The sequence below is a fragment of the Cyprinodon tularosa genome, unplaced genomic scaffold (genome assembly GCF_016077235.1).
Source record: "Cyprinodon tularosa strain WSP-4 unplaced genomic scaffold, ASM1607723v1 ctg869, whole genome shotgun sequence".
Taxonomy (NCBI): Eukaryota; Metazoa; Chordata; class Actinopteri; order Cyprinodontiformes; family Cyprinodontidae; genus Cyprinodon; species Cyprinodon tularosa.
The window spans coordinates 96,323-115,323 of NW_024039639.1; the positions used below are offsets into that span (position 1 = coordinate 96,323).

The following is a 19,001-nucleotide window of genomic DNA, read 5'->3' on the forward strand; positions in this document are numbered from 1 at the left end:
TTACAAACTCGGGGGGGCCTTACCTACTTCCGTGGGGTATAGGTGGGCCACAAAAAGTTGTAATGTCCTGGAATATGTTTCCTTTAGATATAACAATATCTGCTCAGTAGAGAGCTGAGGGAAGCTACACCACAGGTGGCATGAGGTATTGCTCAGTGAGAGAGAAGAATTTTGCACATAAGCGACAGCAGGTCACCTCCTCCTTCAGAGGTCGTTTAATGGGCTGATAACATTCAGAGTGAGTTCAATTCCCAGGGTGGCGTTGATGAGCAATCCCTCCATCTGAATGTTCCTGAAGCACCAATCAATCAGAATCGACTTTATTGGCCATCATCGTGCACACTGAAGGCATTTCACTTTGCTTACAGCAGGTATGTACGGCAGAACGGACAAGTGTGAATGTTAGTGTTCCAAGTGTGAATGTTAGTGTTCATAAAGAAAAACATGAGATTGTTAGTGAACGATTAATCCAAGCAATGCAGCCGAGTACTCAGGCTGTTAGGTGTTTATCAGAGAAACTGTCTCTGTGGAGGCTTGTTTCTGTAACTAGCTCTCTACGGCCAGGAAAGGTCGAAGGTCAGAAGATTGGAATCCATTAGAAAGAAATAGTTTAGCAGAATCATTAAAAGATTTGTATTTCAGGACTGAGGGAGGAAAATATTTAGAAAGTTGGAACTAAACATGGAAAAACAGCAGATTTAAGGGAAAAACCAGAAAGTTTAACAGATGCTGAGAACTTTCAGCTTCTTTTTAAGTTCAGAGTCTCTGAGAGCTTCAGATGTGAGATAATAAAGAGACGGCGGAGAGCAGCTGTGCTCACTGCCAGGAGGTAACCAATCAGCAGGTTTCCTGCCATGCTGCCTCTGAGAGACCTGCTTTTCCTGTTTCACCAGGTTGGCAGATCTGCTTCACGGCTCTAACTGCCAACCTGACGACGCGAAGATGAACGACTGTTTGGAGAAAAATGAGGACGGAGCAAAACCTGCAGGATCCATGAGGAGCAACTGGTCCAAAGATTCACCCCCATACTTCAGCGATGGACCTGGATCACCAGAAACAGGGTGAGAGAACGGCTAAAGGAGGTTTAATCTGCCTCCTAGCTTATTGTTAATAAAGTGTTTTTGTATCAAACACTGATTCTCTTATTCTATCCTAGATTACAGACACATTTTATTTACTTTTATTAGATGTGAATGTAATAATCAAGCAGCCCTCCAGCTGCATTAATCTGTCCTTTCTCACTAATGTTATTCTAATATTGTAGTTTTTAAAACGCTCCCAGTCTCTGATGAACAATAACTGACTGCGGATTTAAAGAGTAGTTTTTAAACTATAGGCCTATATTTGATGGAACGTATTTCCTGGTTATCAAATGTTAGTTGTCTTCTCTGATACGCCGTTGCTAACATTGTAAAGCCCATTTCATGGCGTCACGCTGGAGCCTCTGCGGTGTTGGTGTCGCCCTGAAGGCTGAACAAAGTTCATCATCTCTCCTCACTGCGAATCAGCTGCTAAAGGAGATAATTCACTAGAAACCATAGCGAGTAGTGAGATGGTGATGATAGTGATGATGATGGTGATGATGGTAGCGATGATGATGATGGTAGTGATGATGATGGTGATGATGGTGATGATGGTAGTGATGATGATGGTGATGATGGTAGCGATGATGATGATGGTAGTGATGATGATGGTGATGATGGTGATGATGGTAGTGATGATGATGGTGATGATGGTAGCGATGATGATGATGGTAGTGATGATGATGGTGATGATGGTAGCGATGATGATGGTAGTGATGATGATGGTGATGATGGTGATGATGGTAGTGATGGTAGTGGTGATGATGGTAGTGATGGTAGTGGTGATGGTGATGATAGTGATGATGATGATGATGATGGTAGTGATGATGATGGTGGTGATGGTGATGATAGTGATGATGATGATGATGGTGGTGATGATGGTAGTGATGGTAGTGATGATGATGGTGGTGATGGTGATGATAGTGATGATGATGATGATGGTGGTGATGATGGTGATGGGTGATGATGGTGGTGATGGTGATGATAGTGATGATGATGGTAGCGATGATGATGATGGTAGCGATGATGATGATGGTAGTGATGATGATGGTGATGATGGTGATGATGGTAGTGATGATGATGGTGATGATGGTAGCGATGATGATGATGGTAGTGATGATGATGGTGATGATGGTAGCGATGATGATGATGGTAGTGATGATGATGGTGATGATGGTAGTGATGGTAGTGGTGATGATGGTAGTGATGATGATGGTGGTGATGGTGATGATGGTAGTGATGATGATGGTGGTGATGGTGATGATGGTAGTGATGATGATGGTGATGATGGTAGTGGTGATGATGATGGTAGTGATGGTAGTGGTGATGATGGTAGTGATGATGATGGTGGTGATGGTGATGATGGTAGTGATGATGATGGTGGTGATGGTGATGATGGTAGTGATGATGATGGTGATGATGGTAGTGATGATGATGGTGGTGATGGTGATGATAGTGATGATGATGATGATGATGGTAGTGATGATGATGATGGTGATGATGGTGGTGATGATGGTGATGTGTGATGATGGTGGTGGTGATGGTGATGATAGTGATGATGATGATGATGATGGTAGTGATGATGATGATGGTGATGATGGTGGTGATGATGGTGGTGATGGTGATGATAGTGATGATGATGATGGTAGCGATGATGATGATGGTAGCGATGATGATGATGGTAGTGATGATGATGATGGTAGCGATGATGATGATGGTGATGATGGTAGTGATGATGATGGTGATGATAGTGATGATGATGGTGATGATGGTAGCGATGATGATGATGGTAGTGATGATGATGGTGATGATGGTGATGATGGTAGTGATGATGATGGTGATGATGGTAGCGATGATGATGATGATGATGATGGTGATGATGGTGATGATGGTAGTGATGATGATGGTGATGATGGTAGTGATGATGATGGTGGTGATGGTGATGATAGTGATGATGATGGTGATGATAGTGATGATGATGATGATGATGATGGTGGTGATGATGGTGATGGGTGATGATGGTGGTGATGGTGATGATAGTGATGATGATGATGGTAGCGATGATGATGATGGTAGCGATGATGATGATGGTAGTGATGATGATGATGATGATGATGGTAGCGATGATGATGATGGTGATGATGGTAGTGATGATGATGGTGATGATAGCGATGATGATGATGGTAGTTATGATGATGGTGATGATAGTGATGATGATGATGATGGTAGTGATGGTGATGATGATGGTAGTGATGATGATGGTGATGATGATGATGGTGATGGTAGTGATGATGATGGTGATGATGATGGTGATGATGGTAGTGATGATGATGGTGATGATGATGATGGTGATGGTAGTGATGATGATGGTGATGATGATGATGGTGATGGTAGTGATGATGGTAGTGATGATGATGGTGATGATGATGATGGTGATGGTAGTGATGATGATGGTGATGATGATGGTGATGATGGTAGTGATGATGATGGTGATGATAGCGATGATGATGATGGTAGTTATGATGATGGTGATGATAGTGATGATGATGATGATGGTAGTGATGGTGATGATGATGGTAGTGATGATGATGGTGATGATGATGATGGTGATGATGATGATGGTGATGGTAGTGATGATGATGATAGTGATGATGATGATGATGGTAGTGATGATGATGGTAGTGATGATGGTGATGATGATGGTGATGATGATGATGGTGATGGTAGTGATGATGGTAGTGATGATGATGGTGATGATGATGATGGTGATGGTAGTGATGATGATGGTGATGATGATGGTGATGATGGTAGTGATGATGATGGTGATGATAGCGATGATGATGATGGTAGTTATGATGATGGTGATGATAGTGATGATGATGATGATGGTAGTGATGGTGATGATGATGGTAGTGATGATGATGGTGATGATGATGATGGTGATGGTAGTGATGATGATGATAGTGATGATCATGATGATGGTAGTGATGATGATGATGGTGATGGTAGTGATGATGATGATGGTGATGATGATGATGATGATGATGATGATAGTGATGATGATGATGATGGTAGTGATGATGATGGTGATGATGATGATGGTGATGGTAGTGATGATGATGATGGTGATGGTAGTGATGATGATGATAGTGATGATCATGATGATGGTAGTGATGATGATGATGGTGATGGTAGTGATGATGATGATGGTGATGATGATGATGATGATGATGATGATAGTGATGATGATGATGATGATGGTAGTGATGATGATGGTGATGATGATGATGGTGATGGTAGTGATGATGATGATGGTGATGATGGTGATGATGATGATGATGGTGATGATGATGATGATGATGATGGTGATGATGATGATGATGGTGATGATGATGATGATGGTGATGATGATGATGATGATGGTAGTGATGGTGATGATGATGGTAGTGATGATGATGGTGATGATGATGATGGTGATGGTAGTGATGATGATGATAGTGATGATGATGATGATGATGATGATGATGGTAGTGGTGATGATGGTAGTGATGATGATGGTAGTGGTGATGATGGTGATGATGATGATAGTGATGATGATGATGATGGTAGTGATGGTGATGATGATGGTAGTGATGATGATGGTGATGATGATGATGGTGATGGTAGTGATGATGATGATAGTGATGATGATGATGATGATGATGATGGTAGTGATGATGATGGTAGTGGTGATGATGGTGATGATGATGATAGTGATGATGATGATGATGGTAGTGATGATGATGGTAGTGGTGATGATGGTAGTGATGATGATGGTAGTGGTGATGATGGTGATGATGATGATAGTGATGATGATGATGATGGTAGTGATGGTGATGATGATGGTAGTGATGATGATGGTGATGATGATGATGGTGATGGTAGTGATGATGATGATAGTGATGATGATGATGATGATGATGGTAGTGATGATGATGGTAGTGGTGATGATGGTGATGATGATGATAGTGATGATGATGATGATGGTAGTGATGGTGATGATGATGGTAGTGATGATGATGGTGATGATGATGATGGTGATGGTAGTGATGATGATGGTAGTGATGATGATGATAGTGATGATGATGATGGTAGTGATGATGATGGTAGTGATGATGATGGTGATGATGATGATGGTGATGATGGTGACATGCATGCATCAGAAGGTCTCCCTCTCTAACGAAGATAAAAGCTCAGAGGAGTGACGGCCTTAGAAGTAGCGAATGCTATCGATGCTAACAGGAGAGAAAACGAGGCAGCGCGGTTCTAGGCGGTCCTGGAAGCTAACGACAATCTTCCTGAGTTCATCCTAACATCTGATTGAAGGACTCGGTGTGTTGATGCCAGTCTGCTCTCTGTGGGAGGAACTGGTTTAGCACCAGAAGCTACTGGTGATGCTGAAGCTCCACTTTATGGACGTTTCTGATCACATCTGCTTCATCTTCATTCATCTGCAGAGCATCTGAGCAGGTCTATGAGTTCCAGGTGCTTCTGACTGCTGGGTCTGTAGAGAGCCTGGAACTGGTGCAGGGACCCCCCCCACCCCCCACCCCCCGCCCACATCTGATCCATAAGCGCTGATTATTGAGGTTCTACGGACTGAGGGAGCATTGGTCTCTCCTGATGAACTTTGGTCCTTGTTTTTTTAGGCCTTCTGGAATCAAGCAGAGGAAACACATCGAGGAGGAGGAGGAGGAGCAGGACACTGTCTCCAGCAGCTGTGGTAAGTTTGCTTCATGCAGCAGAAGATATTAAAAAAATGAAACCAGGTGAACCTAAAACGTTTCCACTTGAGGAGTTCTGGGTTATAGAGGCGAATGATGGACAAAAACATGTTTTAATGTGAAATGCAAAACGTTTTCGTTATTTTTTTCAATCTTTGTATAATTCCTGCTCTAAGTGAGCTGCTCTGTGTGAGAATGCGGGTCTATATAGATGACGCTTTTATTCTAACATAATGCAGCCAGGTTTCTGTGAGACAGAATAAACCAATCTGATTATTAGAAATTCATTTCATGAGATGATGTGTTCCTTTTTAATGGATTCCTAATGTATTTGATTGTGGTTGTGGGTAAGTCGGTGCCTGAAAGGGCCAACGGGTGACGACATCCAGATAAATTATTGTTAATAAATGTGTCAAATCTAAACTGTGAAAATCAGAATTAAAGGGTTTGTCATTTTCCTCAAAATGCAACTCAATTTTTAACAGCTCAAAACAATATAAAACAATATAAATCAAAACAGTGCAGGCAAATAGTGGAATAAAAAGAAAATAAAAGTTATAAAGCTGGCGGTGCAGTGTCAGAAAATGGATTTCTATAAACATGAACATTAACAGAAATTGTGGTTTTGAACATGAGAATAGTTCTCTTATTCAGTGTTGTAGAGATTGGCTGTTCATGTGATTGTTGGAGGTTCCAGGGTATGTGAGGCGTTCAGGGAACCAGCAGCTCTTAGGGACAAAGCTGTTTTTCAGTTTGCTTTGATGCTCATCGCTTTAAAAACCTCCCAAAGGGCAGCATTTGGTTACCAGGGTGCAATGAAGCTGCCGGCTTACCTGAGGCGGTGGGTGGAGTAAATCTCTCCCAGGGAAGGCAGAGGGCAGCCAGTCAGTCTCTGGGTGGTGTTAATGAGCAGCTGGAGCTGCTTCCTCTCTGCTGCAGTGCAGAAGAGAACCTCAGCTCAGCAGTGCCTCCATAGAGCAGCAGCAGCTCTGATCTCGGGTTGTTCTTCCTGATAAGTCGTTGCATCGACTCATTGACTCTTCAGCAATCCCTCAGAGACAAAGTGTATGGGAAGAAAAGAAAGGCCTCAGAAGAAGCAGATGATTGCTCTGAGCGTAGAGCTCTCCTGGCAAAGCATTATGGGATTTGCTGTCACAGCCCCCCGCTGTCGCCATAGGCTGTCGCTACCCGACAGCGGCGACTAATAACAAAGATGGCGACGGCATCGTGCGGTGGAGGAGGAGTGGAGACCAATGGAGCAAAAAGCAGTGATCATCAGTCTGAACAGTCAGTTAACTGAGTTCACTATAAACTTCACTATATAGTCCCTGCTCTGAATAGTGAAGGAGGGATTTAGGGGTTAGAGCGGACGGTCGGAGACAGGAAGCTGGTATGAACTATGAGAACTGCAACTTTTAAGCAGATGGTGCTCGAGTAAAAATTGACTTTTGAGCGCTAGTTCACGCATCTAATAGGCAATCCCTCTCGAGAGCGAGCACAGGGTTGTGCATCTTTTTAAAGTGGAGAGAATACATCTGTGCTGCAAATGAGGCTGCAGATGGAGATTTGCTCTGAGCTGGTTCTTCATCAATGTCGGCTAGGTATGAGCGCACTCTCTGCTTCTAGCTACGTTACTTCCTTCATGGCAGAATGGAGTATGTGAAATCTTTCTCTTATGTCTGCAAACAGCGCAGCTACATTTCTCAGCCAACAGCTTCAACATTTGAGGAATGAGTGGGTTTTTATGGCAGCTGGCAGAGAGCATCATAGGTCCATTATCCCAAACAGCTGGTGAGGAGGGGATCATTGCAAACGGCAAAGAGAAAAAAACGGACATGTAACTTCTCTTATAGATAAACTAGGTTTTTGTCGCGGGTTGCAAAAGAGAAACACTTAGCAGCTTCTACAGGTCTCAGGCAAACACTCACAGAAGCTAGCTACTGGCGCCACAACTAGCTAACCAATATAAGTTAACTAGCCTATTGCTAACATTAGTTTCATTACTAATCACCAAATACAGCAATATCACAAACCAAGATTCTAACAAAGCAAGTAAAGATTCATCCACAGCTTTTCCATGGCAGGACGTCCCGTGATGCTTAGAGATGATTGAGTAAGAATGTGATTGGATGATGGCTGGACACAGACAGTAGACGCCCAATCAGAAACACTGTATGTGTCAGCAGGGTTGTAACTCATGACGTGTAGAAAAAGAACATTTTTGTTCTGAAGAGTCTATTTTCCCTGGTTTATCTTCTCCATTCCTTCCACCTGGATCTTGTTTGGAGTCTTTTTATGTCTTTCCTGATGGAAGCTAACGTAGCATGCGCTGCCTCATTGCTCATTGTTTATTTCTTCCATTGTGCTGTCCTTGAATTCATCTGCTTTGTTTTGTTTTTGTTTTTTTGACTATGGCCCTTCTCTCGCCGCCATCTTGGATCGTCTCCACAAAAAGTTATTTGTAACTCATAGATTTATGTATAACCAGTTAAAAGATTAAAACACCCGTGGTCACTGAGTTGTAGGCCGACCTGAAGTCTCTGAAGGTTTAGAGGAAGCTGCTATGTTCACAAAAGTAATGTAGTAGGAGCAGGATTTTCTCTAAATGTTTTTTAACTCTAAGGTTAATTTAAATGATCTCACCCTCACAGATGTCATCCTGGAGAAGCTTCTAGAGGAACATAAGATCCATCTGAGGAGGAGATGTGAACATGTGACTGAAGGAAGTGATGAAACAGGAAGTAGAACCCTCCTCAACAGGATCTACACTGATCTCTACATCACCGAGGGACAGAGTGAAGAGGTTAATACCCAACATGAGGTGAAGCAGCTGGAGAGAGCTTCCAAGATCCAGAACCTCCATGATTCTCCAATCAGGTGCCAGGACATCTTCAAAGCCTTCCCTGACCAACATGGAGCCATCAGAGTGGTTCTGACCAACGGCGTCGCTGGTGTTGGAAAAACCTTCTCAGTGCAGAAGTTCACTCTGGACTGGGCAGAGGGCTTGGAGAACCAAGATGTCAGGGTGGTGGTTCTGCTTTCCTTCAGGGAGCTGAACCTGATCAGAGATCAGCAGCACAGTCTTCTCACGCTGCTCCATGTTTTCCATCCAACCCTCCAGAAGCTCCCAGCAGAGAAGCTGGCTATCTGGAAGCTTCTCTTCATCTTTGACGGTCTGGATGAAAGCAGACTTTCTCTGGACTTCAACAACAGTCTGATTGTTTCTGACGTCACACAGAAGTCATCAGTCAACGTTCTGCTGATGAACCTCATCGAGGGGAACCTGCTTCCCTCGGCTCTGGTCTGGATAACTTCCAGACCTGCAGCAGCCAATCAGATCCCTCCTTCCTGTGTTTCCAGGGTAACAGAAGTACGAGGCTTCAGCGACGCCCAGAAGGAGGAGTACTTCAGGAGGAGGTTCAGTGATGAAGAGATGTCCAGCAGGATCATCTCCCACATCAGGACCTCCAGGAGCCTCCACATCATGTGTGGGATCCCAGTGTTCTGCTGGATCACTGCTACGGTTCTGGAGAACCTGTTGACCACAGAGCAGAGAGGAGAGCTGCCCAAGACCATGACTGACATGTACTCACACTTCCTGCTGGTCCAGACCAGGAGGAAGAAGAACAAGTACCATGAAGGACATCAGACGAGTCCACAGGAGCTGATGGAGGCTGACAGGGAAGTTCTCCTGCAGCTGGGGAGGCTGGCGTTCGAACATCTGGAGAAAGGAAACATCATGTTCTACCAAGAAGACCTGGAGCAGTGTGGTCTGGATGTCACAGAGGCCTCAGTGTTCTCAGGAGTTTGTACAGAGATCTTCAAAAGAGAGAAGGTGATCTTCCAGAAACCAGTCTACAGCTTTGTTCACCTGAGCATCCAGGAGTTTCTGGCTGCGCTCTACATGCTCCACTGCTTCACCAGCAGGAACACAGAGGTGGTGAGAAACTTCCTGGGAGTTGAGGAGGATGATGAGTATGGTGATGAAGAAGACAGTGACTGATATCTGGGAAGGTCGGTTCACCTCACTGCCTGATCTTTTGCAGATGATCATAAAAAAGTCCTGGACAAGTCCAAATGGCCACCTGGACCTGTTTGCTCGCTTCCTTCATGGCCTCTCTATGGAGTCCAACCAGAGACTCTTAGGAGGCCTCTTGGGTCAGACAGAAAACAACCCAGGAACCATCCAGAAGATCACCAATAATCTGAAAGAGATGGAGGCTAAGTTTGTTTCTCCTGACAGAAGCATCAACATCTTCCACTGTTTGATGGAGATGAAGGACCTCTCAGTTTATCAGGAGATCCAACAGTTCATGGAATCAGAGAATAGATCAGAGAAGAAGCTCTCAGAGATCCAGTGCTCCGCTCTGGCCTACATGCTGCAGATGTCAGAGGTTCTGGATGAGTTGGACCTGGAGAAGTACAACACCTCATGGATGGGTCGACTGAGGCTGATTCCAGCTGTGAGGAACTGCAGAAAGGTTCGGTGAGTCCTTATAGTCTTTAAACATCGATAATCGCTTCTAGTTCTGTTTTCTATTAACAGCCCAGAATGTTGCCGGGATAACCAGATAAACGTACTCAGAACGTGTCCTGCTTGTCCACCTGTCCAAGGTACTCCTGACTACTTATGGGCCTCTGCTTGCCACTGTGAGGATTCATGGTCTCTGCCGGAGGTCAAAGGAGTTTTTTTCACCAGATTTGACCAGAAACACCGGAGCTTGGTAGTCAGTAGTCAATCATCTCCTATCCTAACTCTTACCCATAGCTCTATGCCTCTGCTGTCCCCACTGATTCTAACTCAGGGTGTTCCTCTACAGAACTTACTGCTATATTTATGATAAGTATAAAATTGGGTCTACTTTGTAAGTGACTTTGTGCTGCTAAATGCATAAACATAAACAATAGAGCTTCAACTGGTCAACATTCAGTCTGGCTCCAGGAGAGTTTCTCCATTAATAGATTCAATCAGATCAGAGAGAGAATTCAGTGGTTTAATCTTAAGCAGTTTAACTAATCAGGACTTTAATTCTGCATCTAGGGGATTTAAAGCAGTTAAATTAAACGCTGTTAGGTTCCTTTGATGGAGAAAATGTTTCCAGCTGGAACTCTTCATGAAGTTAACGTATCCGCAGGTTTAACCAGAGACACTGGAGTTTTTCATACTATTGGTTCTGAGCAGCTCCTGCAGGCTCAGAGGTTTTCTCTTTAGGAATCGTCTCCATTCTTCAAACATCTGGTCACAGCTAATGTTTGATGGCCAGACTGGCTCTGTCTAACCCACCGTGATTTAGAGATCCTCCTGCCCTCCACGCCATCCCCAAAGCAGGAAGTTACTGATGAGTGACGTGACCTGTTTTTCCTCCTCAGACTCCATGAATGTTGGCTCTCAAAGACGCACTATGATGTCATTGCCACAACGCAGAAGTCCCGCCCTTCTCACCTGAGGCTTCTGGACCTGACAGGAAGTAAGATGCAGGATTCAGAACTGCAGATACTAATCCAAGGAATGGAGAGTCCATGCTGTGAACTCCAAAGCCTCCTGTAAGTCTGCTGGTTCTGTTTATTTGATGCTTTTGAGGTTAAGTAGATTTTATTCTGACAGACGTCTCTGTCTTCCTTCTGTCGAAATCATAATTGAATATTAATCCTTTTCCATTTGTTTTCTACAGACTGGCTAGCTGTAGACTCTCAGAGGTCAGCTGTGGAGCTTTGGCCTCTGTCTTACAGACCAACCGCTGTCTGACTGAGCTGGACTTGAGTTACAACGACAGCCTACAGGACTCTGGAGTCGCATTACTGTCTGCTGGACTAGCAGGTTCATCTAAACTGGAAACTCTCAAGTAAAATGTGTTTAAATCTACAATATCTGCAAATGTATGAATGAATGAGCATAAGTACTTAAAATATGACTGGAATAGCCGCAAATGTTCAAAGGACTCTTAACGAACAACAGTAGAAACAACATCCTAAACATAGAATATCACATCATGCAGCTTGTAAATCAGTATCATCAGTACCGTATGAACATGCAAACAAACAGCTGATCTTTTGGAGGAGATCGAAAGGGTCCTTCCATGATGCACGAAGAAGAAGGAGACATGGCTTCCATCCAAACAGAGCACACAATAGAATAATTATTATATCATTTAGAATGATCATTATAAATAATTAGTTTCTGCAGCTCAAACTCTTTCTTTTTCAGCTGCTGTTAGACGATGTAATCTGTTCGTTTTAATGGGTGGAACCAAATCAGTTTATTTTATTGGTATCTTTATTATCTATCTGTATTATTATTATTATTAAAGCGATGTTTACGGATCAGGCAGCCGTTCACTGAATGCATGGACTAAAATCACTAATAAACAGTTTGAAGCCTCTTATTAATTATTTGAAACTGAGACCTTCAGTGAGGCAGAGAGACGATCAGCTTCCTGTCCGGAAGCGTCCTCGGTCCAATCGCAGGCAGAACCTGATCCATGGTTCTTTTGTGTTTTGGTGTTTCTTCAGATTGAGAAACTGCAAGTTGACAGAGATCAGCTGTGCTTCTTTGCATCCTGCTCTGAAGTCTTCCCTCCTGAAACATCTGGACCTGAGTCAGAACAGAGTGGAGGATGCAGGAGTCCTGCAGCTCTGTGTTTCTCTGGAGGATCCTGGCTGCAGCCTGCAGAGCCTGAGGTCTGCTCTCTGGTTTCTGCTCTTTGCTCTAGTTTATTTGGTAATATCTATGTGTCATAGATCTGTAAGGTCAGGAATGAATGTCACTGTATTGTGTTTCTGAAGCGTTGGAAATGAGAACAGTATCTCAGCATCGGGGTGGGGGGGTAAAGTAAGTGTATTTACCCTTAAAGGAATAGTACACCCAAAACATGATTAGCCTTCATTTTCTACTCACCCCCATGCTGAACAACACTCTGGAGTACTTTTTTGATATCTCAAATGCATCTGGAGATCTGGGAGGCTTCTTGCTGTCTGCTGACATTCAAATAATGGAGGTCTATGGCGCCCGAGGCAGAAAGGTCCATAAAAGTCCACAAAAAACGTGTCAATATTCCTCCATACTGCTCGTCCAATGTATTCCAAGTGTCCTGAGTGGGTAGCGTCCAGAATTTACTCGAAACAAAGTCATTTAGAATGTTTTTAGAGCATAAACAGTAGTGTATAGGATTTCCTAAAAGCGCGTTCACGAGTCTACGGAAACCGCGGCAGACCAAACCAGATGAAAGTGCGCATTCAGCTCGGCAAAGAACTCATGCTCTTCCTCAACACTGAAGTCCTCAGACATTTTTCTTTCGTGGTTTCTTTCTTTGCACAGGTAAACAGCAAATTTCTTCTTCTACGCTTGCATTATCGGCAGAGCAGACGCTGAATGCGAACTTTCATCTGGTTTGGTCTGCCGGCTTCCGTAGTGTCATGAACGCGCTTTTAGGAAATCCTATACACTACTGTTTATGCTCTAAAAACATTCTAAATGACTTCGTTTCGAGTAAATTCTGGACGCTACCCACTCAGGACACTTGGAATACATTGGACGAGCAGTATGGAGGAATATTGACACGTTTTTTGTGGACTTTTATGGACCTTTCTGCCTCGGGCGCCATAGACCTCCATTATTTGAATGTCAGCAGACAGCAAGAAGCCTCCCAGATCTCCAGATGCATTTGAGATATCAAAAAAGTACTCCAGAGTGTTGTTCAGCATGGGGGTGAGTAGAAAATGAAGGCTAATCATGTTTTGGGTGTACTATTCCTTTAATTTGAGCAGGTAAATGAGGTAGTTTGCCAATGGGATTAGTATTTCTACTCTTAAAATAAGATATTTAGATAAAAGGCACCTGTAATAAGACATTGCAAATGCCTCTTATTTTAAATGTAAATTGTCTTGTTGGCAAAATGTTTCTTTTACCTTCTTAATTTAGGAAGAAATGCATTTATTTTAAGACAAAATAACTGATCTAGATTTAGAGTTTTTACAGTGTGGGTTGAATATCAGAGCTGCAGTGCATTGTGGGAGGTGTAGTTGGTCTGGTTATATGAGGTTAGGTCCAACAGATGTTCCATCATAGCGGACAATAAACTGATGAAGGCCTTGTGTCGGTGAAACATCGTCTGCAGGTTCATTAAACCCAAACCTCCAGGATTCTGCAGAACTTAGTGTGACTGACTGAAAACCTTGTGATTGTAGTTTGCATGACTGCGGCCTGACAGAAAGCTGCTGCTCACCGCTGTCCTGCGCTCTAAAAGGCCCAACCTCCAGCCTCAAACATCTGGACCTCAGCTACAACGATCTGCAGGACTCGGGGGTCCGGCAGCTCAGTCCTGGACTCGGGAGTCCAAACTGCAGACTGGAAAATCTGAGGCAAGTCACATGTTCACTTCTCTGAGAGAATGTGAGGTTTCTAGTGTTTCTGTTGGGACCTCCTAAAGATATCAGAACCTTCTGTTTCATTGGCAGCTTGAGCTGTTGTCAGCTCACCGATCAAAGCTGTGCGTCTCTGGCCGCTGCTCTGAGCTCCGCTCCTTCCAGTCTGCTACAACTGGACCTGAGTCACAACAAGCTGAAGGATTCTGGACTGAAGCTCCTGGCTTCCTGGTTAAAGGCTCCAAACTGTGGCCTGCAGGTCCTCAGGTAGGCCCTCCCCTCTCCGCCTACAGCCCAACATGGAGCCGGAGTCTAATGAATCCTGTCTGCAGGCTGAACGGCTGTCAGTCCACTGAGGACGGACGCTCTGCCTGCTCTCCCAGCGGTCCGACCCGAGTCCACTGGTTCTGAGTCCTCCAACCAGCAGGATGTCGGCTAACGAAGGAGAAATGTTCTGTTTTTTCTATGTATTTTTCTATGTCTGCTTCTGTCTCCTTGAACCCCAGTGGGCCTCAGCAGATGGCCGCTCACACTGAGCCTGGTTCTGCTGGAGGTTTCTTCCTGTTCAAAGGGAGTTTTTCCTCTCCACTGTCGCTACAAGCATGCTTAGTGTGAGGGATTGCTGAAGAGTCAATGAGTCGATGCAATCAGCTGGTTTTCCTTAGATAGAAAACTTTGAATCAATCTGACTGGATGATCTGGTGAACTGGAAAGTGACCTGAGATGACATGATGGGAATTGGAGCTATAGAAATACACTGAATAGAATTGAAATGAATAAGAAGCAGCATCTATTCTCCATTGATCTGGAACAAATTCTCAGCAGACTGGAAAAGAGCTGAAAGCCTGAGTTCTTTGAAGCCAGATTTAAAACCCGTTAGTTTAGAGCTGACTGATGGAGTTAAACTGATTACTAAAAGATTATTAGTTTTTTTATTTTTATTATTCATATAGAGCAGTTTGAACCAGCCTTTTACTGTAGAAATAAACTGACCTTCAATTTCCTTCTTTCATCTGAAGAATATTGCAAAAATGAGCAATCTCCTGTCCAGGGGTGATGCTGAGAAACTAGTCCATGCATTTGTTACTTCAAGGCTGGACTATTGTAATTCTTTACTATCAGGAAGTCCACAAACTGTAGTTAAAAGCCTTCAGCTGATCCAAAATGCTGCAGCCAGAGTTCTGATGAAAACGAAAAAGAGAGATCATATCTCTCCTATCCTGGCTTCTCTTCATTGGCTTCCTGTTAAATCCAGAATAGAATTTAAAATCCTCCTTCTCACATATAAAGCCTTAAATGGCCAAGCTCCATCTGATATCAGAGATCTGATTGTTCCTTATGTTCCTAACAGAGCACTTCGCTCTCAATCTGCAGGTTTACTAGTGGTTCCTAGAATTTCTAAAAGTAGAATGGGAGGCAGATCTTTTAGTTATCAGGTTCCTCTCCTGTGGAACCAACTACCAGTTTTAGTCCATGAGGCAGACACCCTGTCTACTTTTAAGGCTAGGCTTAAAACTTTCCTTTTTGATAAAGCTTCTAGTTAGAGTGGCTCAGGTTATCCTGAGCTATCTCTATAGTTCTGCTGCTATAGGCTTAGACTGCTGGAGGACATAGGGACCCCCATTTCATCATTCTGCTTCATTCTCTCTCTATAGTTATGTTACAGACTTTTAAGGCAAGGCAAATACTCAATGTTTCTGTGGGTTTGCTCTGTCTAGAGGTTCTGGAGTTTATTTTTTCTTTGCTCCTCCTTCCATTAAAAAAACTGAATGAACTGCCTAGTTGGATATCTGGAGTCTCTCTGGATGCTGATCAGTTAATAAACGGGATGTTTTTGTCCTAAAAGCCTTCAGACAATCAGACACGCGGAGGAAAACGGTACAGGATCCATCCAACCTCCTGCCTACTGTACAGATCTGACTGAAGCAGGAAGAGCCAGACTCCTGGATCAACATCTGATCCGTCTAACTTCCCACAGATGGACACTCGCTGACCAGGACAGGTTTTCCCTGCAGACTGGATGAAGGAAGGATGTTTGAATTCCTCTGGATTACTGGGATCATATCAGCAGAGCAGGCAGAACCAGACCTGAATGATCCAAGTGTGACTTAGTTCACATTGTTGAGGTTGAATCCTGCTAAAATGCACCATCTGCTGGTAAAATGGTACATTGCATTCAGCTTAGGAAGAGCAGGGCATTATGGGTAATCCTACCTACTATCAGGATCCCTGATGAGGTGACCTGTCTGCTATGTGATAAAGAAATATAATTTATGCATTTTATAAAAGATTTTATGGTTTTTATTTTTGCTTATTATTGAAATATGTTTAATCCAGGTTAATAATAATAATAATAACGAATTTTATTTGTAACGCACTTTAAATTTGAATTCAAATCTCAAAGTGCTACATTTAAAAAAAGGGAAAATTAAAACAAGGTTAAAAGACCATAACATTAAAAACAGAGTAAAAAGAAAATCATTAAAATCAATACAAGCATTTCTAATGTATGCATTTCTAAAAAGGAAAGTTTTCAATCCTTTCTTAAAACAATCCACCGTCTGTGGGGCCCTAAGGTGGTCTGGGTGGGCATTCCACAGACGGGCAGCTGCGGCTTCTAAGGCCCTGTCGCCCATTGTTTTTCACGCTTTTTTATGTTTAGGTTACGCTAGTCCTGCTATTATGTCATTTTTGTTGCATTTCAGAAATGTTTACGTCATGATAAAGTGTGGTGGGAATTTCCCACGCAGCAACACTGTGGCTCCTTATGGAAGACCATTAGGGCCACTGGAAGAAAGTAAACTGATTTTTAAATATTATTTCAATTAAATATGGGAAAAAGTCAGAATTCTGACTTTTTTCTAATATTATACCAAAATCAAATTAAAAAATCAGTAAATTTTTTTTTCAGTGGCACTAATCCTCTTCCATAGATCCTCCTTGCAGGAGCTTGTTTTATGCCAGAGACTGAATTCGATGATGCAGCTTGTTTTAGCAAATCTCTTCTGGCAGAGGTTAAAATAAAGCTGCATTTTATATTAAGACTTTTATATAAAGATAAGGTTGATTTATGTTTTTGCATTTTTCCAAGATGCAAGTTTATTTAAAGGAAAATATAAAAATGGCACCCAGTAAATAAAATGTCAGCATTTTATTTTATTTCTCAGAGCATTTTAATTAAAGATCTTCCCTTCTTTTCTATGCCATCACTGTCATTTTTAAGGATTTATTGGGGTTACTGGTTAATGGCTAATCCTAATCTGGTTTATGCCAGAGACTGACCGTACCTCCATGCCCATTATGTGAAATGCAGATGGAGAATTAAAGAAGAACTACTGATGCCAGCTTCAGCTCGCTGTCATTTATTGCCACACCGAGAGAGAAGCCACATAGGTTCCTCATTCAGACAGCAGGGGGAGCTCCAGACTCACCGATAGAATCACAGCAATGTAGACTCAGTTTAATTAATCCTTGGGATTTCTCCTTCAGGTAAATTCTGGTTCCAGTAGTTTATATAGAGAACAAATAGTTAAAGCAAGATGCAATTAAAGATAAAAAATACAACAGACAATATTAAAAGACTGTTTATGGTACAAGAAAGCATAACAAAGCTGTAAAGTCCTGGAATATGTTTCCCTTACATATAAAAATATCTGCACAGTAGAAAGCTAAGAGAAGATTACACAGCAGCTGATGGATTATTGCAGTTAGACTGCAGAGATGGACTGACCTTAAGTACAAAATGAGTTATTGCACAGTTAGAGAAGAATATTCCACATGAGGGACAATAGGACATGTTTTAGATGTCCAAGAAGTGGACCAGATTATTTCCCAATAAACTGATCAATCCGCTTCAGTTTTGCACCAATAATTACAACAATAATCCATCAGGAACCTGGAGGTCTGATGTTTGGTTCCTCCTTACATTTGGGGGGGGGGGGGGGGGGGGGGGGGGCGGTAGACTGAGGAGGAGGAGGAGGAAGATGAAGAAGCTGCTTGTCTCTGAGTGTTTGAGTGATTTATTGATGTTAAATCAGGAAGAGCAGCTGGTGTTCTTCCCTCTTCAACTCCATTACTGTCCTGCTTTCATCTCCACCTGATGGGGGGGGGGGTGAATCTGCTCAACACTTTGCTGCTGAATTGGAATATAATAAATATCCTACTAGCATTTCCATTTAATAACTAAATAATATAAATAAATCTGTTTACATGATAACTGAAAATAACATGGCGGATTTTTTTATGTGACATATTTCCATTTTCCGCCAGAGGGCGCCATCATCCGCTAACTCTCTTCTTCTTCTTCTTGGTTTTATCAAAAGGCCTTTAGATCGCGGTAGATTACGAAAAAAACTGTTTCCATTGAAGAGCAAAATATCAGAATTTCAAAATGACTGAAATTTCACGGCCATCGAATCGTAAGAAAGTTCTTAATGAAATAATGAACTTAATGGAAACGCAGCTTCTGTGGGAACCAGACAGAAAAGAGAAAACCAGAACCGACCCAAACAAGGTCCAGATCCACCATGAAAAGATCCACCACCAAAGAAAGCTAGAAATGAAACTGGGAACGCTCACTTTGATCGGGGAGTCCTGATTGGCTCTTCTGACCAGTAGGGGGGGGTAAGCTAACATCATGCTGCTTACTAGCATGAAACCACAGAAGAAGAACAAGCAGACCCTGAGGATGCTGGAGATAAATGCAGGCTGGAGAGAAAATGTGGATTGGAGGGAACAATCCTGCAGGACATCTCGACCAGGGGGGAAGGATCAGGAGTGAATCAGGGGCCAATCA

General features: G+C 42.9%; 2 protein-coding genes across 6 annotated transcripts in view; both read left to right on the forward strand.

The window, feature by feature from the left end:
* The window catches only part of LOC119775370 (protein NLRC3-like), a 42,352-nt gene extending 27,633 nt beyond the window's left edge, over nt 1–14,719 (forward strand). For 2 of the 5 annotated variants that reach the window (XM_038273326.1, XM_038273324.1), the window contains 6 exons: nt 11,216–11,389; nt 11,518–11,688; nt 12,356–12,523; nt 14,030–14,203; nt 14,300–14,473; nt 14,539–14,719. In XM_038273326.1, coding sequence (XP_038129254.1) covers nt 11,216–11,389; nt 11,518–11,688; nt 12,356–12,523; nt 14,030–14,203; nt 14,300–14,473; nt 14,539–14,617 — 940 coding nt within the window. In that variant the 3' untranslated portion in view covers nt 14,618–14,719. Of the gene's footprint in view, nt 1–11,215; nt 11,427–11,517; nt 11,689–12,355; nt 12,524–14,029; nt 14,204–14,299; nt 14,474–14,538 lie in introns of those variants that run through there. The other 3 variants (XM_038273325.1, XM_038273327.1, XM_038273329.1) reach the window with 3 other exon arrangements.
* LOC119775371 (protein NLRC3-like) lies at nt 70–9,962 on the forward strand. The gene is made up of 4 exons (XM_038273330.1): nt 70–371; nt 894–1,061; nt 5,771–5,844; nt 8,497–9,962. The coding sequence occupies exons 2-4, from the start codon at nt 943–945 to the stop codon at nt 9,846–9,848; spliced, it is 1,545 nt and encodes a 514-aa protein (XP_038129258.1). The 5' UTR covers nt 70–371; nt 894–942; the 3' UTR covers nt 9,849–9,962.
* Nucleotides 14,720–19,001: the final 4,282 nt, after the last annotated feature.